Source organism: Boeremia exigua (assembly GCF_020726555.1).
Source record: "Boeremia exigua strain MPI-SDFR-AT-0100 chromosome Unknown C7974scaffold_1, whole genome shotgun sequence".
Classification (NCBI taxonomy): Eukaryota; Fungi; Ascomycota; class Dothideomycetes; order Pleosporales; family Didymellaceae; genus Boeremia; species Boeremia exigua.
The window spans coordinates 3,416,189-3,440,704 of NW_025763518.1; the positions used below are offsets into that span (position 1 = coordinate 3,416,189).

The window sequence follows — 24,516 nt, forward strand, 5'->3', positions numbered from 1 at the left end:
GCCAACGCCGACAGAGCTTGGGCCGGCAGCGTAAACTCGAAACTTTCGACCACCAGCTCCGTCCCACTCTCCCGTCGGTCGCGCTTTTCTTTCCTGTTCCCGGCGTCATTTGTGTTTGGTCGCATTGCCATTGTGACGGCCGCATCCCCGCGCTTCCTTCTCCCCCCGCCGACGCGTCGCGCAGAGCCTGGGCCAGCGCCCGCCCGCCATCATGACGACCTTCTCCTCCATGTCGCTGTACGCGCTGACGGTCAAGCAGCCGTCGGCGACGCAAGACGCCATTTCCGGCGACTTCCTCGGCAACGGCAAGCAGCAGATCCTCACAGCGAACGGCTCGCGCCTGTCCCTGCTCGAGGTCTCGCGGCGGCAGAAGGGCTTCCACGAGATCTACTCGCAGGACGTCTTCGGCATTGTGCGCCGCATTGCCAAGTTCCGCGTTGCGGGCGGCACCAAGGGTATGTTGTCTTGCTCCCCGCTGTAGCCCGTTTAGTGATTTCGAAGCAGCCCCAAACCCGTGGCGCACTGGACGTGGAGACTGAGAACCGCGCTGACGAAACAGACCACATTGTCATCACCACCGACTCGGGGCGCCTGGTCACGTACGAGTACATGTCCGAGGAGCACGCCTTCAAGACGGTGCACTTCGAGACGTACGGCAAGTCTGGAATACGGCGTGTCGTGCCCGGCGAGTACCTGGCGGCCGACCCGAAAGGGCGCGCCATCATGGTCGCGTCGACGGAGAAGAACAAGCTCGTCTACATCCTCACCCGCAGCGGCCAGACCGACATCGCCATATCCTCGCCGCTCGAGGCCCACAAGCCACAGACCCTGGTCTTCTGCCTGGTCGGCCTGGACGTCGGCTACGACAACCCCATGTTCGCCACCCTCGAGATCGACTACTCGGCCTCCGAGGCCGATCCCACAGACGCTGCGTACAACGAGATTAAGAAAGAGCTGGTTTACTACGAGCTTGATCTCGGTCTGAACCACATTGTGCGAAAGTGGGCCGAGCCGGTGGACCGCACTGCGAACATGCTCTTCCGCGTGCCAGGAGGGCCCAACGCGCCCAGCGGAGTCCTGGTGTGCGGCGAGGACAGCGTCACATACCGACGCATCTTCAACACCAAGTCGAGCGTCCACCGCTTGGCCATTCCGCGCCGCGAGGGCCCGACCGAAGACCCGAACCGCAAGCGAACCATCGTGGCCGGCACACTCTACTCGCTCAAGGGCGGTGACTTTTTCTACCTCCTGCAGACTGACGACGGCGACCTATTCAAGCTTACTGTCGAGTCAAAAGACGGTGCAGTAGAGAAGATCAAGATTAAATATTTCGACACAATCCCGATTGTGACCAGCCTCTGCATCTTGAGGGCAGGATTCGTCTACGCCGCGTGCGAATCTGGCGACAGGATCCTCTACGAGCTCGAATCCCTCGGCGAGGAGACCGACGACCCACTCTTTGACAGCAGCCAGTTCCCCTCCGACCCAGATGCCGCCTATGCGCCTCCGTTCTTCACCCCCCGAGCCCTGACCAACCTGACACCAGTCGAGACCATCCCCAGCCTGAACCCCATCATGGGCATGGAGGTGGCCAACCCAGCGCTCGAGGACGCGCCCCAGATCTACACCATCAACGGCGCTGGTGCGCGCAGCACATTCCGCACCACGAGGAACGCCCTGGAAGTCCTCGATCTCATCGAGTCACCGCTACCGCAAAACGCCTCCGATGTCTGGACCACAAAATTAACCTCAGACGATGAGACCGACACGCTCATCGTCATGTGTCTGCACAGCAGGACGCTGGTCCTGAAGATTGGCGAAGATGTCGAGGAGGCGGCCAACACCGGCTTCTTGCCTGACACAAACACACTGGGTGTGCAGCAGTTTGGAGAAGACTGCATCATCCAGATCCACCCCAAGGGTATCCGCCACATCCAGGGCATCTCGTTTCCCAATGACGATGCGAATGCCACACACGCTAGTCTGACGGACTGGCAGCCACCCGCACACAGGACTATTGTTGCATGCGCCACCAACAACCGTCAAGTTGCTATTGCGCTCTCGTCCGGCCAGATCCTGTACTTTGAGTGCGACTCGGACGGCTCGCTTGCCATGGCCGAGGAGGAAATCGCTCTCGACAGCACCATCAACTGTCTGACCATGCCCGATGTGCCTGAGGGGAGCGTGCGCGCTTTCTTCATGGCCGTCGGCTGCAGCGACCAGACCGTGAGGATCTTCAATCTGAGCCCCGACATGGAGGGCAACATCCTGCGAAGCATCTCCGTCCAGGCACTGACATCGCCACCGAGTGATCTGACCATCAACATGATGTCCGACAAGTCTCCGCGAGGCTACAGCCAGTACCTCCACATCGGTCTGCGGAGTGGTGTCTACATTCGATCTGTGCTGGAGGAGATGACTGGTGACATTGGAGATACCCGAAGGCGTTTCCTCGGCCCGGAGCCGATCAAGTTTGCCAAAGTCACTGTCGCCGACGAGCCTGCCATCATCGCAATGACGTCGCGGCCCTGGCTCGGCTACACCCACCCCCGGACTGGCGTTCTGCAGTTGACGCCTTTGAACTACATCCCCTTCAAGTCCGCCTGGAACTTCGAGGGCACACAGTTCAAGGGCATCATCTGCGTGAGCGCCGCCGAACTTCGGTATGTACAATATCTTTTCCCTTCTGTAACTGCAGTGATGATACTCATACCCCTTAACAACCGTGTGGGCCAAACATCAATATTCCAATTGTTCCTACTGAAACCAGTCACATTTCCCGATGCTTCGATATTGCTTGAGACCTGCGCTGACCTTGCAGAATCTTCACCTTCAACGACTTGACGGACAACACAACTTACGAGTCGATCCCTCTGAAATACACCCCGAGGAAGATGGTTGGCCAGCACGACCAGGGCCTCTTCTACGTCATCCAGAGCGAGAACAACACCCTCAACGATGCGACGAGGCAGAATCTCATCGAGGCTGCCAAGGTCAAGAAGGAGAACGGTGTCAAGGTCGAGAACGGCGTGGATGGCGAGATGGAGGTCGATGGCGAGGCAGCTGACGGAGAGCTCTCGGCGGTTGACTTCGGCTACTCACGAGTGCAGGGCCGTTGGGCATCATGCATTCAGGTCGTGGACCCCGTGACCGAGAAGAACGTTGCGTTTACTGTGGACATACCCGCAAACGTATCGCTCGTCAGTCTGGCCTTGGTCTACTTCGACAGCCGCGGCGAGGACGCCTTCCTGGCCGTCGGCACTGCCAGGGACCTGACTTTCACACCCACCTACAAGTTCTCCGGCGCTTCGATCCAGATCTACAAGATCTCCCCGACAGGCCGCGAGCTCGAGCTGTTCCACGAGACAGAAGTGAGCGAGCCCCCGCTGGCGCTCCTTGCTTTCAAGGGCAAGCTCATTGCCGGTGTCGGGCGCCACCTGTGCCTGTACGACTGCGGCATGCGGTCGCTTCTGCGGAAAGCGCAGGCCACCGACTGCGTGAGCAACCGCGTGACAGACGTCAAGACGCAGGGCAGCCGCCTCGTCGTCTCGGACGCGTCCGAGTCGGTCACCTACGTCGTGCACAAAGACCAGGTCCACCCCAACCGCCTGATCCCCTTTGTCGACGACACCGTCGCGCGCCACACCACCGCCACCGAGATGCTCGACTACGACACCACCGTCGGCGGCGACAAGTTCGGCAACATCTGGGTCGTCCGCTGCCCGCCCAAAGTCTCCGAGTCCTCGGACGAGTCCCCCGACGGCTCCGACCTGCTCGTCGACAAGTCCTACCTCGGCGGCACCCCCAACCGCCTGGACCTCGTAACCCACTTCTTCGCCAACGACATGCCCATCGCGCTGCAGCGCACCGTCCTCCTCTCCGGCGGCAACCGCGTCATCTTCTGGGCCGGCCTGCAGGGCACCCTCGGCGCACTCATCCCCTTCGAGTCGCGCCGCCAGCACAAAATGTTCCAGCAGCTCGAGCTGCAGCTGCGCGCCGACGACGCGCCGCTGTCCGGCCGCGACCACCTGGCGTTCCGCGGCTACTTTGCGCCCGTGAAAAGCACGATTGATGGAGATTTGATTGAAAGGTTCTTGGTGCTGAGCAGGGATAAGAGAGAGGGTATTGCGGCGCAGCTTACGGGTGCTGAGTGGACGCCCGGGATGATCGATGAGGCGATTTGGAATATGAGGGGGTTGTATGTGTTTTAGATGTCACAGCGTGTTCGTGGACGCAGAGTACGGGAGCGGTCTGGAAGGGGGTTGGTGGCTTTTGATACCCAATGTATGCTGACTCATCACGTGTGCGCTGTGATTGTGATTGTGACGGGGGAGTGTGGGTTTCCGGCCACGGTGCTGCGGGCCTGGAGGGTTACACGGTCGTTACTGCGATGCCGTCGCCAACGACAGCCGGGGCATGAAACCTCGAACTTTGCATCCAACATGTACAAGAAGACCAGATGCTCGCTATCATACACAACAAGATCACAAACACCCAACCTCACCTTCTTTACTCCTCCCTTACAAACCCCAGCGCCTCGCCGACCTTGACCTTCCCCCCCTGCTCCACACACCACTCAAACCCACCCTTCCGCTCCTCCTTGCCGCCCCTGAACCCCTGATCCAGACTCGGCCTTTCGCCCTTCGGCGCCTCGAAAACCAGCACAATGGTGCTGCCGAGCTGGAACCCGCCCATCTCCTCTCCCCTCTGCAGCGCTCTCCCCCCCAGCACACCGGCGCGGTAGCTCGCCTCGGAGAAGCCCGTGTAGGTCTCGCCGCGCGCCTTGGCGGCAGCGGCGGCGCGGTCGGCCGCGGTGTCGGTCGTGAGGCTGTTGGTGCGCAGTTCCTTGTCGAACGCGATCTTGATACTGCCCACGTTCGTCGCGCCCACGGGCGTGTAGCTGAAGAAGCCCCAGCGCCAGCGGCCGAGGAGCACGACGCGCTCGTTGAGCGTGAAGAGGCCGGGGAGTGTGCGTTGGAGGTAGGGTGATACGGAGTATAGTTCGCCGGCGAAGTGGCGGCGCGAGGACACGATCCACGGCACGGGGGAGTGGAAGCGGTGGTAGTCGCCGGGTGCGAGGTAGATGACGATGTAGTACAGGGCGGAGGGGGCGGGGTGGGAGGGGGACCACCAGGGGGTGTTTGGGGCGGCGGCGAGTTCGGCGCGGACGGCGGCTTCGGAGGCGGGGCGCGCGGGCGTCGACTGGTCGGTGGGCGGCTGTGCGGGTTCGCCGTCCTTGTGGGCAGGCCCGGAGAACAGGTTCGGCAGGGTGTAGGAGATGCCGTTGACGCGGGCGAATTCCTGGTCGGCGCGGACGGCGTCGGGGTGCTCGGGCGGGGTGTGGGCGTGCTCTGAGCGGACTTCGGGCGAGGGCCGCGAGGAACCCAACAATGCGTCCAGGCTGTAGGTTACGCCTTTGACTTGCTCGACTTCGCCGTGCTCGATGGTGCCGAACTGGATGACTTTGCCGTCGGCGGGGGACAGCACGGCGTTGGGGTTGGGGTCGAGCGGGCGCGCGCCGGGCTTGAGCTTGCGGTAGAAGAAGGCGGCGAGGTTGGGGTAGACGTGGAGATCGGGCTCGGCGACCTCGTCGAGGCTGCGGAGGTTAGCTATGTATCGCGAGATATCTCAAGACACGCACTTGACGCCGAAGATGAACGAGTACAGCTTGAAGCCCGGCACGCGCAGGTAGTACGGGATGTCGACCTCGTTGAAGCGGCCCCAGAGGCGCGACAGGGCCTTCAGCGGCAGCGTCGACATGACCTGCACGGTCCACGGGCCGCTGGGGCGGATGCGCTCGCGCGGGGCGGGGCGGCCCTGCTGGTCGACCTGCTGGTCGACATCTTGCTCGGCCTGGGTGTGCTTCTCGCGGCGCTGGATGCGGTACAGCTGGAAGGCGCCCAGAAAGCCGACGCCGAGAGCAATCGGGATGGGCTCCCACTTGATCTTGGTCTTGCCGAGGGCTGCGCCCAGCCGCCCGCGGAACGACTCTTTTTGCTGCTGCTCGTGCAGCGGGCGCGACGACGAGAAGGTGCGCGACGGCGGTGTGCGCGGGGTGCGGGCGAAGGCGGACGGGCAGGCGGGCCGGCGCATCGGGGCGCGCAGGAGCTGGCGGGCGCAGGGCGAGGCCATGGCGACAGCGACAGCGACGGCGACAGCGACTGAAAGTCAGTCAATTGCTGTGCGTGGTGGCACCAGACGATGACGCGCGGGAGCAGCATGTTTTCCGGCCAATCAGGATGACGTCGGCGGCCTCGGAGGTGCGCCGGCTGGCCTCACGTCGCGTGTGGAGCTTCCAGCGTGCACTGACGGCGATTGCGGTGCTCTGCTGGCCTTCACTGCGACTGCGCTGCGTGTCCTCGCCGTGTCTGCGCTGCCGTGCCGGCCTCACTGCTCTCTGCCTCCACCGACCTGCCGGTTATGGCCACACGGCGCTGACCACCGACTGCAACGTATCCCAACCGCATCCGCACCACCACTCCGCACCCAGCGCCCGACATGGCCGACGACATGGCAGACGCCTCGGCCGCCGGCTCGACCGTCAACCTCAAGGTGCTGTCGCCGTCCAGCGAGATCGAGGGCGGCCTGCATCTGCCCCAGCTGCCCGCCTCGACCACGGTCCGCGAGCTGCGCCTCCGCATCCAGGACGCCGTGCCCTCCAAGCCCGGTCCCGAGCGCATGCGCCTGATCTACCGCGGCAAGGTCGTCGCCAATGACGCCGACTCGCTGGAGACCGTCTTCGGCGCTGAGAACGTGCGTGGCCAAGCATATGCCGCCTGTCCCAGCTAACCCCGTCCAGCTCCGCGAGTCCCAGGACCAGAGCCTGCACCTGGTGCTGCGCGAGCTGCCGCAGCCCGCTACCTCGACCGCCGCGCGCGCAGCCACGCTCCCGCCGAATCCCTACCGCACGCCGCCAGCCCCCGCCGGCCCGCCGCTGCAGACGAACCCGTTCCGCGCAGTCCCGCAGCCGCACCACCACCACCACGCCCACCCGCACGTCCACCACCACCACCATGTCCAGCCGCCGCGCACCCCGCTGGGACCGCTGGGCGCCATGCCGCTGCCGCCCCAGGTACAGCAGCAGATCGCCCAAGCCCTAGCCCGCGCTCCAGGCACTCCAGGCGCTCCAGGCATCCCAGGCACGCCAGCTACAGCGCCGCCAGCTGATGGAGCCCCGCAACCTGCGCCGGCAGATGGCGCTCCACCGCCTCCAAACGGCAGGGCAGTGCGGCACGAGGGTACTGGCCCCAATGGCGCCCGCTGGTCCGTCACAATCGAAGACGTCACCGCGAACATACCCCTGCGTCCGGGACAGCCAGGCCTGCCACGCCCTGTGCCCTTCCCACAAGCTTTCGCCGTCCCGCCGCGCGCCTTTGGCTCACCAGCGCCCGGTGGAGTGAGCGTGCCCTTGACCTGGCTTCTGCCGAGGCTTCGCGGAACACTGCAGGAGGCCGCTCGGGAGGTGGACAACGTCCGGACCCTGCTTGCCCCGTCTGCCATTGAAGAGGCCGCGCTTGCGTCCAACATGGCCGCGTTTCCCAGCTGGCGCGCCGAGCGCATTCGCGAGCACCTGCGGACCATCACATACAGCCTCAACATGGTCGAGAGCGGCCTCTCCGACCCCGCCATGCAGCTCAACATGGACGTCATCGCACTGCGACAGGCCACGGGCGAGGTGAGGAGGCAGGCGAATGAATTTAGCAGGGCCCTGGATGCACGAGAGGCGGGCGCGGCGACATCATCTGATCCCTTGATTGCCACAGCAGCAGCCGCGACACGGACCCTTCCTGCCGACGCGCCTCAAGAGCTGTTCCTCCTGTCCAGCCCTCAGGGGCCGGTCGGCGTTCTCTTCGACCAGCAGGGCACCTACACGACCGCTCCGTTCGCCTCGACCCTGTCGTCCCAGGCATTCATCGACCAGTACAACCAAAACCGCCAACTCATCGCCAGCCTCGGCCAGCAAATCGCCCACAGCTCGCAGAATCTGCACAACCAGCTCGGCGGCCTCACACCTACCCCCACGCAACCTGTGCAACCCCAGCCCGCCCAACCCGAAGGCCTCGACCCAGCCGCCGCCCAGCGCGTCATCCAAAACATCATCCAGAACCGCAACGAGCGCGCCGAAAACGCCGCCGCCAACCCCGCCGCCGCCGAAAACGACCGCGTCGGCAACGTCGCCGCCCACCTCTGGCTCATCTTCAAACTCGCCGTCTTCGTCTACATCTTCGCCGGCGGCAGCGGCTGGTACCGCCCGCTGATGCTCAGCAGCATCGCCCTGGTCGTTTACGTCGCCCAGCTCGGCGTCTTCGAGCGCCACTTTGCACTCGCCCGACGCTACTTCGAGGGGCTGCTGCCGAATGCCGGCGCCGAGGCCCCCGAGGCTCCCGGAGCTCCCGAGCCCCGCCGCAATGCGAATGTGAATCTCACGCCCGAGGAGGCCGCGCGACGGCTCCTGCAGCAGCAGCGTCCCGATGTCATGGGGTGGGCGCGCGAGGGCGTGCGGGGCGTTGAGCGCGGCGTGGCGCTGTTCGTGGCCAGTCTGTGGCCGGGGATCGGCGAGCGTATGGTGTTTGCACAGGAGGAGCGCGAGCGGCTTGCCCGGGTTGCCGCGAGCGAGGAGGCGGAGCGGCGCGAGGAGGAGCGGCGGAGGGCCGAGGAGGAGAAGCAGGGCGACGCAAAGCAAGAGGAGGGCGAGGCGAAGCAGGACGACGGCGCGAGTGAACAGGCTGCGAGTCAACAGCCCACGGGCGAGAAACCGGTCCTCCACCGCAACGCTACGCAGACGCTGAGCCGAGATTTCATGGACGCTGCGCTGCCGGGCGAGAACGCAGATACCGCGACGGGTCCCGGCGCCAAGGGCAAGGAGCGCGCTCCAGACGCCGAGGGCGAGGCGTCGGCGTCTGCGTCTGCGTCGTCGTGATGCGCTGGTGCCGTGAGCGGTGTGGTTAGGTGTATTTAGCATAGCATGGGATAGTACTGAGACAGGCATCGGTATGAATACTGAGATATATATTAAGTGGATGGATATCACAACGTCTACCAACTAGTCGAGAAGGTGAATACTACGTCGCCGAGATGGATACCAGGGTGTATGCTGCGCATCAAGGCGAGAGCCAGGATAGACACTCCACTCACTGCGCCCAACAACTCCCAACCCGCTGCTCCACGGCCAACAACACTGTATTCTGCACGGCCTCGAGAACGCCGGGGTCCCAGTGAATATAAACTACCAGCTAGACACCAGACCAGACTTACAGTCACCCGTGCACGCATCCTCCGCTGTTATACACACTGTGCATATCCCGGGACTAGATACACAATGGAGTACCGACGGAATGCCAGTAGGATACTAATGGACTACTAATGGACTACTAATGGACTACTAATGGACTACTAATGGACTACTAACGCAATACCAAACGCCACCCCAGTGTGCTGGACAAGCACGCCGCAGCACCGCAAATGTATCGCGACCTAGGGTCCCGCTGCGCGGGTGTGGGCTGGGACATGTACATGCACTTATATGGACATGCATACATACACATACATACATGCATGCATACATATATACGTGCTACGAGGGGTGGGGTAGGGGTAGGGGTAGGTCACTGGCTCTACATAATAGACACGTATCCCACGAGACTGGGCTGGATTGGATTGAGGTGTGGAGGGGCTTGGGTGCTGGGTGCTGGGTGCTGGGTGCTGGATACATGGTGGCGGGAGACTGGATACTGGATGCTGGATGCTGGATGCTGGATGCTGGATGCTGGATGCTGGATGCTGGATGCTGGATGCTGGATGCTGGATGCTGGATGCTGGATGCTGGATGCTGGATGCTGGATGCTGGATGCTGGATGCTGGATGCTGGATGCTGGATGCTGGATGCTGGATGCTGGATGCTGGATACTGAATACTAGATACCAGACACCAGACACCAGACACCACACACTGCCTACACCCAACAAGCCTCCAGCCTCGACATGCAACTGTCGCTTTACACCGACTGTCTGCACTGGAGCCGCGCCCGATCGCTCGTTGGATGGCATGCTGTGGTGTGTGGTGTGTAGTGTATGGTGCACTGCACTGCACGCCGCGGCGTCTAACGCCGCGTTATCTCTACCAAAACCCATGCAGAATGTATCTAGCGTTCTCTTGCTTGTGCTCAGTAAGCATGCCGCGAGGTGCGAGGTCTGAGGTCTGATGACATGCACTGCACTGCAATACTCCGACTACGCGAACCTACCAGCGCCCCGATCCGCTCCTGCGCACGCGTTTCGCGAGCCGCCCTGGGCTGCTCGAACGACGACAGGCATGCTGCACACCACACACCACACTCCACGCAAGCACGCAGCTCGAGGTTTCTGCCAACGGCGACGCGGGGCGTCTGGAGCTGCTATTTTAGGCGTTGCTTTGTTGTGTCTTTGTTTGTGGGGAAGGGGGGATGCATTACACATGATTATAACTACAATGCTGCCGTCGGTAAACATCTCACCCACGTCTCCATCTCTCACAGTACTCTTCTTCACTCATGTTGGTGCGACGGTTACTGAACTTTTGCTTATTCGACCCTTCTACGGACTGCCAGACACGCGCTGGCCGGGTATCTACTGCACTACTGCCCCCTTCTACCACCACGGCTCGAGACGGGAAAGAAACGGAATGGGACGGCGAGGGAGACGGCGTGGCTTCGTGCGGTGCTTCGTACGATGCGTCATGTGATGCTTCATACGATGCTCGCTTCGTACGATGCTTGCAACGCTCGCTGCACTTGCAACGCTCGCTGCGCTCGCTACGCTCGCTACGCTCGCCTCGCTCATGCTATGCTGCGCTCATGCAAAACGGAAAGAATCAAGGAGAGACATGAAGTGCGAAAACAGTAAGTGATTAGGAACAAATACATACAAGAAGCGAAGAAAGCGGGCCCTTTGGGACGACGCCACGGACGAGAAGAAGAAAGGTGTGTGTGAGTAAGTGAGAGAGAGGTAGTGATTATATCGCGGGGGGTTTGGGTATATACAACAGCGGCACGACGGCGCAGCAACGAGGCAGAACGGCTAGTACGTGAAAGCCTCCTCGATGAAGTCGACGCAGCCCTCGGTCATCCACGGCCGCACCGCCTTGCGCACGCCGTCCGCCATCCCGCCCGACGCGCACACCGTCACCGCCATCGCGCCCACGCGCGCTCGCACCTCCTCCTCCATCAGTGTGTCCATCTTCGGGCGGCCCGCGAACATCTTCACCGTGTCGCTGCTGCTCTCCACGCGCCCCTTGGGCCGCGAGATGAACAGCTTGATGCGCAGGACTTGCTTGCGGCCCGGCATGCGCAGGATCTCGTCCATCCACGGGCGCACCCACTCCAGGCACTCGCTGTCCGGGACGGTCCAGATCAGCACGATGCGCTGGGTGGCGGTCGTGCCGCGGTGGAACCCGTTGATCAGGTGCTTGAGGTACATGACCTGGTGGGTGATGCCGACGCCGCCGGCAAACAGGACGAGGGTGCCGTAGGAGTCGAGGCTGTGGTGGCCGCCATAGGGGCCCTCGATGAAGCCCCAGGTGGAGAAGGTCTCGTTGGGGGATTTGCACGCGCGCTCGTACATCTTGCGCGTCAGGCCTGTGCGCGCGCGGCAGATGAGCGAGATCTGCTTCGACTTCTGCTGCTTGCCGGGGGTGAACTGCGCGGCGCCCTCGAGGATCGGGAGCGTCATTTCCTTGGAGTCGGCGGTGAGGGTCGGCGCCCACGCGACGGAGAAGGGGTGGCTGTGCAGGCCGGCGAGCGCGGGCACCCAGATGTGCACGTGGCAGCCGGGACGGGGGTTCCACTCGCGGACCATGTCGATGGTGACGCGGACGGCCTCGCCGGGCATGGCCTCGACGGAGACGCGCGAGCGCTGCTTAAGCGAGAGCCCGTAGTAGGTCATGGACAGGAGGCGGCAGAACCACTCGCCGCCCCAGAAGATGAAGATGAGCCACATCCACGGCACCTGCGGCAGGGAGTGGAGCTCGAGGTGCTTCCACAGACCGACGAGGGCGACGATGACCATCAGGCGGTGGATGGAGAGGAAGGTCTCGTAGAAGGCGTGGCGGAAGGGCGACCACGCCTGGATGCCGATGATGGTGAACGCGATAGTGCCGACCATTCCCCAGCCGTAGGAGCCCTCGTGAGCGAGACCGTTGGAGACTGCCTGCCAGCCGCCGCCGTCAGCGGTGTTGTACATCCAGGCGATGGTGTGGACGATGGCCTCCAGGATGGTGATGCGAGCGGCCCAGCGGTGGAAGAGGTTGAAGTCGTCGTACGAGACCTGGAGGAGGGTGATGAGGGGGTTGTTGCGGAGCGCGAAGAGGACTGTGGGGATTAGGTTGAGGGCGGCCAGAGTTCCACTGCGTCCACGCAGCGAGGCAATGGTCTCCTTGTGGTCGAGGACGCTGTACGGCAGCGCGACGCACCATGCGATGTTGAGGCCGACGTAAATCACAAGCATGATGGTGTGCCATCTTCCTGGGAGTGTTCCGTTGTCAATGGCGCTGCTAATCTGGAACTGCGCGTTGTGCCTGTTCTTCCACAGCGGCGCCTGCAGGAGGTGGCGGTTGAGCCAGGGCCACCACGAGGTCTGGTTAGTGGCCCAGTACGCCTGGCGCGATGGGTTGCCCATAACGGTCAGATGGCGGTTGTGGCGCCACCACATGTTAGCGATGCGCAGGCCCAACAGTATTATCGACATGCCCACCAGCATGTACAGGAAGGTGTCGACCCACAAGAAGTTGCCATCCTGGTCGACACCGGTCAGGCCGTACGAGTACTTGAGGCCATCGAAGTCGGCCGCGTTCCAGCCTTCCAGGAAATGACGGCGCTCAAGTGATGTGTTGATGACCGGCTGCTCCACCGGGGAGACGGCGAGGTCAGACATTTGCGCAATGTCTCGGATGGATTGTTTGTTGTTGATCAGGGTCGCCAGGGCCTTATGCGCAGCGGAATGCGAATGCGAATGCGGAGAATGAAGGTGGCTGTCGAAGTGGGCGTATTGTGACATAAGAGTCAAACGGTTGCACGGCCTGGTGCGAGAAGATGTGCAAGGTAGAAGTGTGCGGGCTGCTATAGCTCTATCCCAAGAAGCGATGTGCGTGAACGAAGTCGAAACGCGCTCGAGGTTGGCTGTGGGATAAAGTGAAGTGCTGGTCACCGTGAATGCATCACAGTGTCTTGAACAGTGTTGCGGGCTTAGAGTGAATGCACAAGGACGAAAGTCTAAACAATGCACAGCACTGTCGAGGTGTTGAAGATGACGTCTTCCAAGGAATCGAATGTCAGTGAGCGTGGGCGTGAAGAGTAGCGGTGCAGAGTGGGAGCTTGCAGTCGATAATAAGCCGCAGTGAATGGGCGGGGTGGGGTGGCAGTGAGTGACGTGTGGCGTTGAATGGGTCGTGGATCAGGCGAGAGAAAAACGATTGTATGTACACTGCTGCCGTAACGAGGGAGCAAACAGGACTGTCCAGAAACGAATGAAATCTAGGACAACAGGGAAAAGATCCGCGGCGTGAAGAGCTGGTCGAGGGGACAGCACGAACTTGTGGGCGACGAGGGCCGGTCTTGAGTCTATGAGCGAGGGCCAGCCAATGGAGCGCTGGGCCCACTCGAATTATCGCACGGCGTGAAACAGCCAGCGGAAGCAGGGGGCGACGGCCAACCAGTCGAGCGCCGTGCCTGGCAGGCCCGTCGAAACGGCCAGGATGAGATCCCTGCAGAGGCTCAGCTCACCGTCTTTCGAGTGGCCAACGAGGCCAGCGAGCGGGCCAGGCCGCCAATGCGCTTGACGCTGGCGGTGCTGCCGAGCTCCGTCTTGAGCGCGCTGCTGGTCTGGCGCCATCGCAGCAGCCAACGACACGATCGTGAGCCCGCCGTCACGACAGTGATTCGGTCACACCTGTGCCAGTTGCCAGCGCGGCTCAGCTGCCCCCGTGCATCGCCGTCGCAGTCACGGTGTCTCTCCACCGCAGCGCCATGATCCCTGAAATTGCATCAGCAGCATGGACAGATGAACCCGAGGGACCCAAGACTCCCACGCGGAAAAACCCAGCTGCTCATCCCATTCTGTGCGCAGACTCCGGGCGTCTGGAACAGCGCTCCGTCATGATGCCTGCGCACATCGCCAAACTCGTGATCTTGCCCAGCAGCCCTCCGATGCGCCGCCCCTGCCCTCATCTTGCAATCTCCTCTACTCCGGTGCAGAATCCGCACACCCTGCCAATCTCCACTATCAGCGTCTGGCAGCTGTCCTTCCGCTGCTGAGCGGCCTTGCGATTCGACGCGGACTCGAGTGTCCGCTGTCAGGCGGATACGGGGGTTGCCTGAACGTCGTTTGTCCGGCGCTGAGTGGCCGCCGTCGACGTCGAGAAATGACAGACAGGAGCCATGACGCTCCTGCTCACGCCTGCGCCACGCGACGCGCCCTTGAAAACTGCACGAAGCCCGCCACGCGCGCCCAGGCATTCCCCAGATAGCCGTCAAACACCCAATAGCGGCAGGAATATTGAATCCTGATGCGTTTTTTGCCTGCCGGTCGTTCGCCGGGTGCGCATGAAAACGCCGTGTTTCGCTGACGGAACCGCTGTCCACACGCAAAACAACCGGCCACCCGCATTTCGCGTCGTGCTCGTCTATCGTGACAGGCGCCCGTTTGTGTGCAAATGCCGAAACAGCCTCTTCCCGATGCGGGCGCGTGCATGAACTCATCACTCGACCTGTGGACATGGCCAATTTCACGTGTGATTGTAGTATATTGATCGAGCAACACCGCGACTCGCTCGCGCGAGCCCACTTCACGATCCTTCGTGGCAGCAGTCCCATTGGCAATACTCACACGCAGGCTCTGCTCGGAGCCGAGGTTTCGCTCGTCCGTTGACACACAAGCTCTCGGCAGCGCGCCGCCGAGCCAGCAATCACGATGCACGCAAGGACGCCCGCTGTCGCACAGGCGCCTACGGTACATCTCCCTCCAAGAACCTCCAGCCGCCTACCCGTGACTGCGTTCGAGAAGCTACCACCGTCCTGACCGTCCGCGTCCGTGCGCCCGTCAGAAAAGCTTAATGAAACGCTTCGCCTTGCGCGCTTACCTTACCCAGCTAGCCCAGCACAAAAACAGGCCCTGCTAGCCCCGATCCAGCGCCGCCGCTCGCTGCCGATAAACATGAAACGTTTCGATATCGCCGCTGGGAGGATGCTGGTTGGCTCCCAAGTCCACGATACTGTTGCGCAGCAACTCTGGCATCAAAACCGCGCATCCATGCGGTGATCACGCAGGCAATATTGGGTTTTGCTGTGTACTTAGATAGCTGCGCGGCTACCTACGTTGCCGTGGATGCGTAGTGTGGTGTGAGACTAGGTGTTGAGACGAGTGGCGCCGGGAAATGGTAGGTATGTACTCATGTACCTAGGCACTGTGTGCTGTTGCAGCAGCGTACTCCGTACACCGTGCTGGACAGCGGACTCGACGGATGTTGGCGGTGCCACGAGGTAGCGCTCGCACGACCAGCCTCGCTTCTCCCTCGCCAACCGCCCACGCCTATCCTATGCCACCCCAATTCCCCGTCCCAGACTCCCAATCCCCCATCCAAGACGCAACCCCCCCCCCCCCCCCCCCCCCCCCCCCCCCCTCTGTGCAAACAACCCGTGCAAACCCCCGTGCAACCCACCATGCAATGCAAACAACACCCCCGTGCACACCCAACGCAGAGACCTCCCTCGCGTGCAGCCTCGCACAGCACAGCAGCCAATGCACCCACCAGCACAATCCAGACCAGGTGTCGGTCCGTTTGAGGGGCTGCGACGTGTCTGCTACCAGGCAGAAAAGCGGCTGGGACGAGGGTGTGGGTGCAAGACTGCGACTATACATGCGCAGTAGCGTAACGGCTATTGCGATTGCGGCGGCTGGCGGGAGTGGGAGTGCTGTGGGTATTGTGTAGGCTGTGTAGGCTGTGTAGTAGTATTGCAGCAGGTAGGCATGTAGACATACAACCCCCAACCCCCATCCCATCTCCACCCTCCCCCCCAAACAAGCACTTCCTCCCCCCCACCTCCTGAATTCCATCCGCGCGCGCGCACGCCCGGCGCACACTCGCCGCGCACACAGTGCACACACAGTGCGCACACAGAGGGAGCAAACACGCGAGATTGAAGCGCCCGCGCGCACGGCACGGGAACGCGGCAACTCTTGGCCAGGCTTGGGTGGTGGGAAGTGTATTGGCGGGTTGTATTGGCGGTCTATCTGCGTCTACCTATACAGTACGTACCGCGCCTGCGGTTGGGGATGTGTCTATGGGGGTGTTGGTGTGTGTGCTCTGTGTGAGACTGCTCTGTGTGAGAGTACTTCGTGCGTGACCCTGCTTCCTGCGCAACACTACTCCCTACACGACCCTCCACACTGCTCTACTCCACGCGCTGCTGCACTCTGCTGCACTCCGCGCCGCTGCTCCACGCGCCGTGTCTACTTCGCAATACCCGCGCCCGCCGTCCCGGCAAAGTCCATCTGCGCCAGCGCTTCCCTTGTCCACGAGTCGTTGCTCGCCGTGGAGTCCCTATTCGCGACGCGCAAGCCACCCGCGCGGCCGTTGTACCCTTCATCGTCGCTCGAGTCGTGGCGCTCGGGCTCGGGGTTGTGCAGCTGGAACTGCTGCGCGGGGGGGTGTTGTTGTTGTTGCTGGGCGTGGTCGTCTGACTGCGCGGTGCCGACGCGGAGGATGGCGGGGAGGGGCTGAGAGTTGTGTTGTGGGGGCTCGTACTGCTGGTACTGCTGGGGCTCGTACTGCTGGGGTGCGTATTGTTGGGGTTCGTATTGCTGGGGTTCGTACTGGTGTTGGTGGCCGTCGATGGGGCTGTCGAAGACACCGGCGCCGGCGGGGTCAATGGGCGAGTAGTCCATTGAGTGCTGCTGCTGGGCTGGGGCTGGGAGGAAGTCGCGGCGGAGGTCGGTGGGTGTCCGCTCGTTTCTGTCCCCCTCGTCAAAGGGCAGGCCGGGGTGGTTTGGGTCGAGAGACAGTGACTGTGTCCGGTTGTCTAGTTCCGAGATGCTCTGTCGCGGGAGGTAATCGCCGTAGTCTTGTTGCCCCTGTGCGGACATCTGGCCGCCACCTTGCGCGTACTGCTGACCTTGCTGATTGAGCTCGTGCATCGAAGCGCGATGTGAGAGGTGCATGCTGTTCAGCTGTGCCTGTGCTGTAAGGCCCAGTGTACTGCTTGCGCGCAGGGAGCCCTTAGTGCTTGGCGGACCTCTCATAAAGGTCGAGGTGCTTGCTCGGCCTGGCTCTTCGCTGATCATCTGCTGCATTTCAGAGCCGTTGGGATCGCGGATGCTGTATTGGGCGATGGTGCGCATCTTGCGAGTGACCCATCCTGCGAGGATCTTGCCTCTCTGTTTCTCGCCGAGACGTGAGCGGTGGAAGTCACCCTTTTGAACGAAGGCGACAATGTCGATGACCAGCTGGTGCTCGTTGAGCACGGCGTTGACGATGACAGGCACCATAGATGCGAGGAAGTTGCGGCGGAAAATCTCCACAACAACCACAACCAACCCTCCCGCTTGGAACACGGCGCAGCCTTGCGGGACGATGTTCCGGTGGCAGCGTTCCACCGATGACTCGATGTCCATACTAAAGTGGTTCAAGCCATTGACGTCGAATGTGTCGCCAATGCTGCCTAGTACGAAGAGAACCTGCATATCGACAGGTGCTCCTCCAGGGCCGATAGGTCTTGTGACGTTATGCAAGAAGCCCAGATCTCCAGTACGCACGTATCTGACGTTTGGATCCCCGTCGACAGTTCTCCCGTTGAAGCGTTCTGCATCCAGACGCTCCTTCGAGCCATAGAAGCTGTGTGCATTGGCCTCAGATTGCACCCAGATCTCACCATATTCTCCGACCAGGCAGAGATGGTTGGTTTCTGGATTGACGATGCTGATTTGCGTACTCACGGGTACCATACCGGAATCTTGTACTTGTAGCGCATTTGACTCGATGTCTGGATCTACAGGCATGATCAGACCACGTCGCAGAGCGTTCACATCGAGATGAAGTTCGATGGGCTCGATGCACATGTATGACCGGGAGGCAACCATTGGGTTCAGCACGTGTGAGTACACTGTGTTGATGGCTGTGCGGTCGAGGTTCGCGGGGGAGAAATGCACGCGGCACCGTTGGTCTGCAGTTGAGTCAGCAAGAGTCGTACACCCCTTTTATAATACTTACAAACATCGACGCGGGGTCGACCGTCAGTCGCAATCATCAGGTTCTTCAGCTCATGGAGATGCATTGTCTTGCCCGCTCCTCGTGCTATGGCGTGATCCAACATCTGACTTGTCGCATATGCGTCCTTGATCTTATATCTAGCCATAGTCTGGAACAGCAAGTTCGGGTTCTGTGCAAAGTCGACTGGTGATACAAGGTACGTAGGTGCAGCCAAGAAGATGCCCATGATGCAAGTGTGGATGAAACCCAGACCAATAGTGCTTCTCACACATCCCAGGACAGGCTTGGAGCTGGTCATCTGACATGTCTCTTTCTGGACTTTGCAGAGGGCCATGATGTTGCTGTGGCCCAATTGAACAGCGATGCGCCGTTGGTCCGGAGTCCAGTACGTCCAGACAAGAACAGGATATCCGTCTTGGACCCAAGCCGGCCGGATGGTCAGGCCCAAGTCACGACAGCCACTTGACTGCTTACTTGGCTTCGTAGTATTGTACATGTGAGGTATGTTGACCTTGAGGATAGCCGCAGACTGCTTGAGATGTTGTGATACCTGCTTGACCTTCATGAGATGATCCACGTCGACGTTGACGAGAATGGCCTTGATCTTGAAATCCGAAACAATGTGCAGCAAGGCAGGTGCATCTTCATTGAGCCGGTTTTGGTCGATGGGTGCCATTGGGATAGCGACGGCACCTAGGACGAAACAGGCGTGGATGGCGTAAACAAAGTCCTCGGAATGTGTGTACATCAGCAGAAGGTGATCGCCCGCCTGAACCTTGACCTTATTCTTGAGGTAAATAGCGACACTGGCAACCTTTTGGTCGAATTTCTTCCAGTTGACGCCCTTGCCCTCCTTGCCCCTGCCATCGATAGTGCAGTAGGCAAGATCCTCTGCCTGGCGCGATACGCGCCATTGCATAAGATCATGAATGTTCGAAAACTGATTGAGCGGGGTTGATGTGCGGTCGTCAATGACAACTTCGCGATGATCAACTCCCGAGTATTGCTTGTCCTGCAGCATCAGGTACTGCTGTCGAGCCATGGAAGCTTCAAAGGACCACATTCCGCCCGCAGGATCATCGCCCAAAGAGATGTTCTGCACGGATCGTTCTACGCCAAACTTGACGTGAACGCAAGGAAGCGAGCCATTGTCGAATTCTCGACGGCAGAGCATGTTACCGATCTCCCGCCTGCCGTTCTTGATGACTCGAGGCAGGGTGTTTGGTGCTGTGATCATAACGCAGTATACTCGCAGGTGGTGTTCCTGATAGAGTACTTCCATGCAACGCTCTGACAACGAATCCAGGAAAGGGACATCAAGCTGCTGCGGTGGCCCGCCCGGATTTGTCGGTGCTGTCGACGCAGCCTGCGTTTCGATCAGGATGATCGGTAGATATTCGCCGTTGACATATGAGTCAAAAGCCGAGCAGTCGTAGATCTTCGGTACCGACTTCATGATGCTCGTGACTAGATGCTGCACGAAGAAGTAGCGATGTTCCGCTTCCAGCACTCCGTGCTCGACCCACTCAACTCTTTGGCGAATCCTGTCTTCGTAGAGACCGAGTACGAAGATCTTGCCTTCGACCACGCAGCCAAGTAGTCCGGTGCGGAGAAACTCCAGCTCAAGAAGCTGCGGTGTCGGGCTCCCTTCGACAAATCGATATGGACGAGCATGGAAGATGGTTTCGGTGTGCTTCTGGAGCTGCCAAAACCCTCCAGAGAGCGACGGCGAGTCGACCCAGATCTCTCCAACGCTGTACGGAGAGCAGAGCAGATTGGTCTCTGGGTCTACAACGGCAAGAGTAGCGTCTGGGATGGGGTATCCAAAAGCTCCCACTCGCATCGTGCCTGGTTCGTTTGCGCGCTTGCTTGCTTCCTCACCTATAGCTACCACCACAATCTCGTTCATCTTGAGCGCTTCTTTGTCCAACAGGATCTCCAACAGCTCGTTGCGACTCTTCTTTTGCTTTGCCTTCTTGCTCGTGGTACCGCCGCCAATCAGACTTGAGTAGCCATTAGTGTTGTTCTCCAGCTCCTTCGCATCGTCTTCTTCGTCTTCTTCCTCGATGCTCAAGGTGCAGCCCATGCGCTCTTCTCCGCCTAACCAATCGCGGACCGAGACTATCATGCCGCCGTGCTCCGGTAGGCAAAGCATGGGCGCGATCAATTCCTTTCCACGTGGGTTGCGTAACGGTCTGAACCAACGATCTCCCAAAATGTCGTGGAACTCGCAATCAACTGTAAGCGTGTCGATGAGGCATATCTTTACCGATCCAAAGTTGGGATCGGCATTCTTCTTGTAATTACGCGTGGCCATTGGGTCTTGCTGGTAGTTGTACGCAGCTCGCTTCAGGCCTGGATAGTCTGCAACCAAGATGGTCGCCTTGTACTTGGTAATGAGGTGTGCGTATAGTCCAGGGGTATCCATCGTTGGCGGTTCTAACCAGACTGTGGTATGTCCGCCGTACACAGCATATAAAACACCCAAGATCATGCCTGCGCTTTCGCGCGGATCCAGGTAGCTGAGAATGACTTCGGTCGGCGACGATCGTGGAGGTGGCGCAATGAATTTGCCATCCTTGTCTCGTAGATTGCCGCTGAACGTGTCGGCGGTCTCGCGCCCTGTGGGAATGGTCGAAACGATGGCGCTGACGCAGGCCATCTGATGCATGATGGTGCGATGACTGAGGACGACACCACGCAGGTCACCAGTCGGGGCGCGTGAAAACTCAATATACGCCACCTCTGGGACTTGCAGTGCTGGCGTGTCGTCATGCTTCTTGGGGTGATAGCTGCCAAACTCGTTGGTCTTCCACCATTCAACGCCGCTCGGCCACTTAAGACGGTTTTGGCTGATGTCGCGGTGGAAGGCCTTGAGGTTGTTGTCTGTGGTCAGCGCAAGATGCGCCTGCGTGGTCGTGAGGAGCAAGATGAGCTTCTGGTAGTCGTCCACGCTGTTGATGGGGACTGCGACAACGCCAGCGATGAAGCAGCCGAGCAGAGCGACGACGAACTCGATAATCTCGGTGTCTCGGTAGACCAGCGCAACCCTGTCGCCCCGGTACAGGTTGCTCTTGTCGCGTATGACCTTTGCGACCTTCTCCGCTCGGCTCGCCACCTTTTCCCAGGAGATGGAGGCGGTCTCCTTCCCCTTGGAATCGAGGACCCAGAAGGCTGTCTGCCGCGGCTGCGTGCGTCCACGGTGGCGCAGCACCGCGCCGATGTTGTCGAACTTGGCCATCTGGGTGTTCGGGTTGTGCGGGTCGTAGACGTCGAAGGGCAGGTCGCGCGGCTCGAGCGGCATCATGGTCTGGATGATGGCGCCGTGCGGCAGGTCGCTCGGGTGCATCATGGGCGGCGGGATGGCGGCGGTCGGCGAGAAGGCGTCGCCCGACGAGTAGCGGTTGGGGCCGCCGTAGGCGTCGGCTTGGTCCTGCATCTGCTGGCCGGTGAAGTCGGAGAAGTAGCCCTGGTTGACGTCGAGCATGGTGCTGCGGCGGCTGATCTCGCCCGGCGAGCCGAAGCCGCCGTCGTAGGCCTGCGGCTGGGTGTCCGGGTTGAAGGCATAGTTGGAGCCCATCATGGTGCCCTCGCGCGAGTAGTTGTACTCGGGCGTCTGCGGGCGCGGGATGAAGGTCTCGCTGCCCTGCGACGGGGCGCGCTGCAGCGACGCGGTGCGCAGGCCCAGCTGCTTCTCCTGGAAGCGGCCGACCTGGCTGGGCGGGTAGGCCATGTACTGCGACGCGCCCGTGGCGGTGGTGGCCGAGGGCGCATACTCGAAGTTGCTCGAGGCGATGCTCGCGCGCGGGTCGAAGGCGGACGGGGGGCCAGACGGCGGGCCAGACGGCGGGCCAGAGAGGGCGGCCAGCGAGGCGTGGCGCGACCCCGAGTGCTCGCTCTGCGCCGGGCTGTCGCGCAGGTCGTTCTGCAGCTGCGCGGCATAGTCCGGGCCCAGGAACTGCGACAGCAGCACCGTCTTGCGCTTCTCGTAGCTGTGCGGGGCGTTAGCGCGGATCGGCGGGTGAGCTGCAGCGCGACGGCCGCCGTGACGACGCCGTGGAAATTGGTGTGGGGAAGCGGTGGGCGCGGCTGTCGGCTACGCACCCTTTCTGCGTGATGTCGCCCTCCTCCAGCTCGTGGTCCAGCTCCTGGAGCCGCGCCTGCAGCTCGGGGTGGTCGGCCATGGTGCGCCAAAATCAAGGAGCAACGGGGCGGGTGGCGGCGGCTCGCGACATGCCAGTCGTCGTTGCGCGTGTCTGGGCGGGATGCGCGGGCTCTGCGGGCTCTGCGCGGCGGGAGCAGCCTCAGTGACGGCGGGGCGGTGGATGAAGATGTTCGGGAGAGTGCGCCAGCTCCACGCGCACACTGCAGCAATTCAGGCACAAGACGCCCGACCAAGGACCGCCCGGATGACGTCCTGCCGCTGAACTCGGCTAGGGCGCTCGCCCGATCGCCGTTGGCCAGCCCTGCTGCCACCACCGAGCCTTGCACCGCGTCTCGCACGCATCAGGACGCCGCCTGGCTATGCGCCTGCAACGCGCCTGCAACCGTCGCACCCGCAGCACCTCTGGCACGTCTCTTGCAGTGCGACATCCACCGCGGCCAGAGCGTCTTGCTCGCACCGGCGCGTCCACATGTCGCTGCGACGCCGGGCTTTCTGCGGCAACACGTCCGTTCGGTGCAGCTATCTATGCCTCGGCTCGAGGATAATGGACAACCCCGTGTCACACTTTCTCTACACATGAATGCACCGTGACCCCCTGCAGAACCTCACACGCTGTGGTTATTATTCTTCTTCACAAGCTCCTCCTGTTCCCTTCCCTCCACACTCACACACCATGGCGACCCTCATCCGTCCGCCGCCCGTCAACGGGGACCTGTCCCTGATCGAGAATGTCCTGGAGCTGACCGAGCTGACCGACATCGACCCGGATCTGTTCACTAATACCCGGCCCATGTGGCATCCGCCGGGTGCCAGAGGCATCTTTGGCGGTGCTGCCATCGCCCAGTGTCTCGCTGCCGGCCAGAAGACGGTGCCGTCCGACTTCACTGTCCACTCTATGCACTGCTACTTCGTGCTGGCTGGAAACGCCGAAATCCCCATCATCTACCATGTCGAGCGAGTGCGCTCAGGCAAGTCGTTTGCGACAAGGACTGTCCAGGCGCGCCAACGGGGCAAGGTCATCTTCACAACGACCATGAGCTTTGTCCGGATGAACAGTGGAGGAGAGAAGATGGTCGAGCACACACATCCTATGCCAGACGTGCCAGACCCAGAGGAGGGCATGGACGACTTGGAGACGCGTGGCGGTAACGACACCGGCCCTTTTCAGAGCCAGCGATTGGACATACTGAATGGTGACTACCTTCCCCACAACACACTATACACAACACTGATTTCAACTAGATGCCTCCCCATTTCCTCATACCAAGAAATGCAGGCAGTGGATGAAAGCACGCGGCACCATCTCCCCCGAGGGCGGACACGAAGCACACCTGTCCGCCATTGCGTACATGTCAGACAGCTACTTCATCGGAACCATCGCCCGTGTCCACAAACTCTGGCGATACTCACAACACCGCAAGAGCCAGTCCAAGGCCAGTGTCGACGAGGACGTCCTCAAGAAGCTGCTCGCCATGGACGATGCAGAACTGAAGCGCCAGAAATACCTTGATGCGACTGACATCAAGCGCATACAGATGGTCAGGAACGGCGCGAGCTTCAAGGAGGATGACACCCCGGAGATTGGCATGATGGTCAGTCTTGACCACACCATCTACTTCCATAATCCCCGACACTTCAGGGCAGACGAGTGGATCTTCACCGAGATGGAAACAACCTGGGCCGGTGATGGACGCGGCCTTGTGTTCCAGCGAATGTACACTCGCAACGGCACTCTCATAGCCAGCTGCGTACAAGAGGTCCGTACCCACCAACGACAGTATCGACGCCCATGCTAATCTTGTGTAGGGACTTGTTCGCTTGAAGCAGACCGATAGCACACCCAAGCTGTAGGGGATGACGACCTGTGTATGTCCATCATGTAATTGAACTTGTGCGATTGGTGGGGTGCTCTACGCGCATTATTTAGATCTGATACCACAATTATTTTTCCCATTCTGACAGACTCGGTCGCCCTGGGCTAAAGCTCCGAGACTCGCCTGGTCTAGAGCCCCGAGCCTCTGCCATGGTCTCGGAGCCGTGCAGGGAGGGGAAGCCTCAGTCTCGGCTGCAACTTGTGACCAGGGTCTTCGCTAGCGTCATGCACTCCATGATCGAGA

The 24,516-nt window shown here is 61.0% G+C and overlaps 7 protein-coding genes across 7 annotated transcripts; 3 read left to right on the plus strand and 4 right to left on the minus strand.

Annotated features, from left to right (window-relative positions):
- Positions 1-50: 50 nt before the first annotated feature.
- On the plus strand, positions 51-4,211 carry C7974DRAFT_349785 (CPSF A subunit region-domain-containing protein; the record flags this gene model as incomplete). Its single annotated transcript, XM_046139443.1, has 3 exons — positions 51-455; positions 560-2,663; positions 2,822-4,211. Exons 1-3 carry the CDS (start codon positions 212-214, stop codon positions 4,209-4,211), a joined length of 3,738 nt encoding a protein of 1,245 aa, XP_046003489.1. The 5' UTR covers positions 51-211.
- Positions 4,212-4,290: 79 nt separating this feature from the next.
- On the minus strand, positions 4,291-6,202 carry C7974DRAFT_27054 (phosphatidylserine decarboxylase-domain-containing protein). The gene is made up of 2 exons (XM_046137543.1): positions 5,642-6,202; positions 4,291-5,596 (listed from the first exon to the last, which is right to left on the minus strand). The coding sequence occupies exons 1-2, from the start codon at positions 6,130-6,132 to the stop codon at positions 4,510-4,512; spliced, it is 1,578 nt and encodes a 525-aa protein (XP_046003490.1). The 5' UTR covers positions 6,133-6,202; the 3' UTR covers positions 4,291-4,509.
- A 150-nt stretch (positions 6,203-6,352) lies between these two features.
- On the plus strand, positions 6,353-8,978 carry C7974DRAFT_27035 (uncharacterized protein). Its single transcript, XM_046137541.1, has 2 exons — positions 6,353-6,753; positions 6,800-8,978. Exons 1-2 carry the CDS (start codon positions 6,499-6,501, stop codon positions 8,918-8,920), a joined length of 2,376 nt encoding a protein of 791 aa, XP_046003491.1. The 5' UTR covers positions 6,353-6,498; the 3' UTR covers positions 8,921-8,978.
- C7974DRAFT_27036 (uncharacterized protein) lies at positions 8,979-9,322 on the minus strand. The gene has a single exon (XM_046137542.1). It carries the CDS (start codon positions 9,271-9,273, stop codon positions 9,037-9,039), a length of 237 nt encoding a protein of 78 aa, XP_046003492.1. The 5' UTR covers positions 9,274-9,322; the 3' UTR covers positions 8,979-9,036.
- A 1,732-nt stretch (positions 9,323-11,054) lies between these two features.
- C7974DRAFT_299456 (ferric reductase) lies at positions 11,055-12,905 on the minus strand (the record flags this gene model as incomplete). Its single annotated transcript, XM_046137746.1, has 1 exon — positions 11,055-12,905. The coding sequence occupies one exon, from the start codon at positions 12,903-12,905 to the stop codon at positions 11,055-11,057; it is 1,851 nt and encodes a 616-aa protein (XP_046003493.1).
- A 3,163-nt stretch (positions 12,906-16,068) lies between these two features.
- On the minus strand, positions 16,069-22,593 carry C7974DRAFT_384201 (uncharacterized protein). Its single transcript, XM_046140826.1, has 3 exons — positions 22,339-22,593; positions 18,235-22,226; positions 16,069-18,187 (listed from the first exon to the last, which is right to left on the minus strand). The coding sequence occupies exons 1-3, from the start codon at positions 22,416-22,418 to the stop codon at positions 16,479-16,481; spliced, it is 5,781 nt and encodes a 1,926-aa protein (XP_046003494.1). The 5' UTR covers positions 22,419-22,593; the 3' UTR covers positions 16,069-16,478.
- Positions 22,594-23,072: 479 nt separating this feature from the next.
- C7974DRAFT_299165 (thioesterase-like superfamily-domain-containing protein) lies at positions 23,073-24,250 on the plus strand (the record flags this gene model as incomplete). The annotated part of the gene is made up of 3 exons (XM_046137732.1): positions 23,073-23,592; positions 23,642-24,156; positions 24,206-24,250. The coding sequence occupies 3 exons, from the start codon at positions 23,073-23,075 to the stop codon at positions 24,248-24,250; spliced, it is 1,080 nt and encodes a 359-aa protein (XP_046003495.1).
- Positions 24,251-24,516: the final 266 nt, after the last annotated feature.

Coding starts and splice junctions, on each gene's coding strand:
- C7974DRAFT_27054 (XM_046137543.1), bottom strand. CDS start 6,132: ATGGCCTCGCCCTGCGCCCGCCAGCTCCTGCGCGCCCCGATGCGCCGG. Junction 5,597..5,641: donor TCGTTCATCTTCGGCGTCAA/GTGCGTGTCTTG, acceptor TAACCTCCGCAG/CCTCGACGAGGTCGCCGAGC.
- C7974DRAFT_27035 (XM_046137541.1), top strand. CDS start 6,499: ATGGCCGACGACATGGCAGACGCCTCGGCCGCCGGCTCGACCGTCAAC. Junction 6,754..6,799: donor CCGTCTTCGGCGCTGAGAAC/GTGCGTGGCCAA, acceptor AACCCCGTCCAG/CTCCGCGAGTCCCAGGACCA.
- C7974DRAFT_27036 (XM_046137542.1), bottom strand. CDS start 9,273: ATGCGTGCACGGGTGACTGTAAGTCTGGTCTGGTGTCTAGCTGGTAGT.
- C7974DRAFT_384201 (XM_046140826.1), bottom strand. CDS start 22,418: ATGGCCGACCACCCCGAGCTGCAGGCGCGGCTCCAGGAGCTGGACCAC. Junction 22,227..22,338: donor GGCGACATCACGCAGAAAGG/GTGCGTAGCCGA, acceptor CGCCCCGCACAG/CTACGAGAAGCGCAAGACGG. Junction 18,188..18,234: donor TCGACCCCGCGTCGATGTTT/GTAAGTATTATA, acceptor ACTCAACTGCAG/ACCAACGGTGCCGCGTGCAT.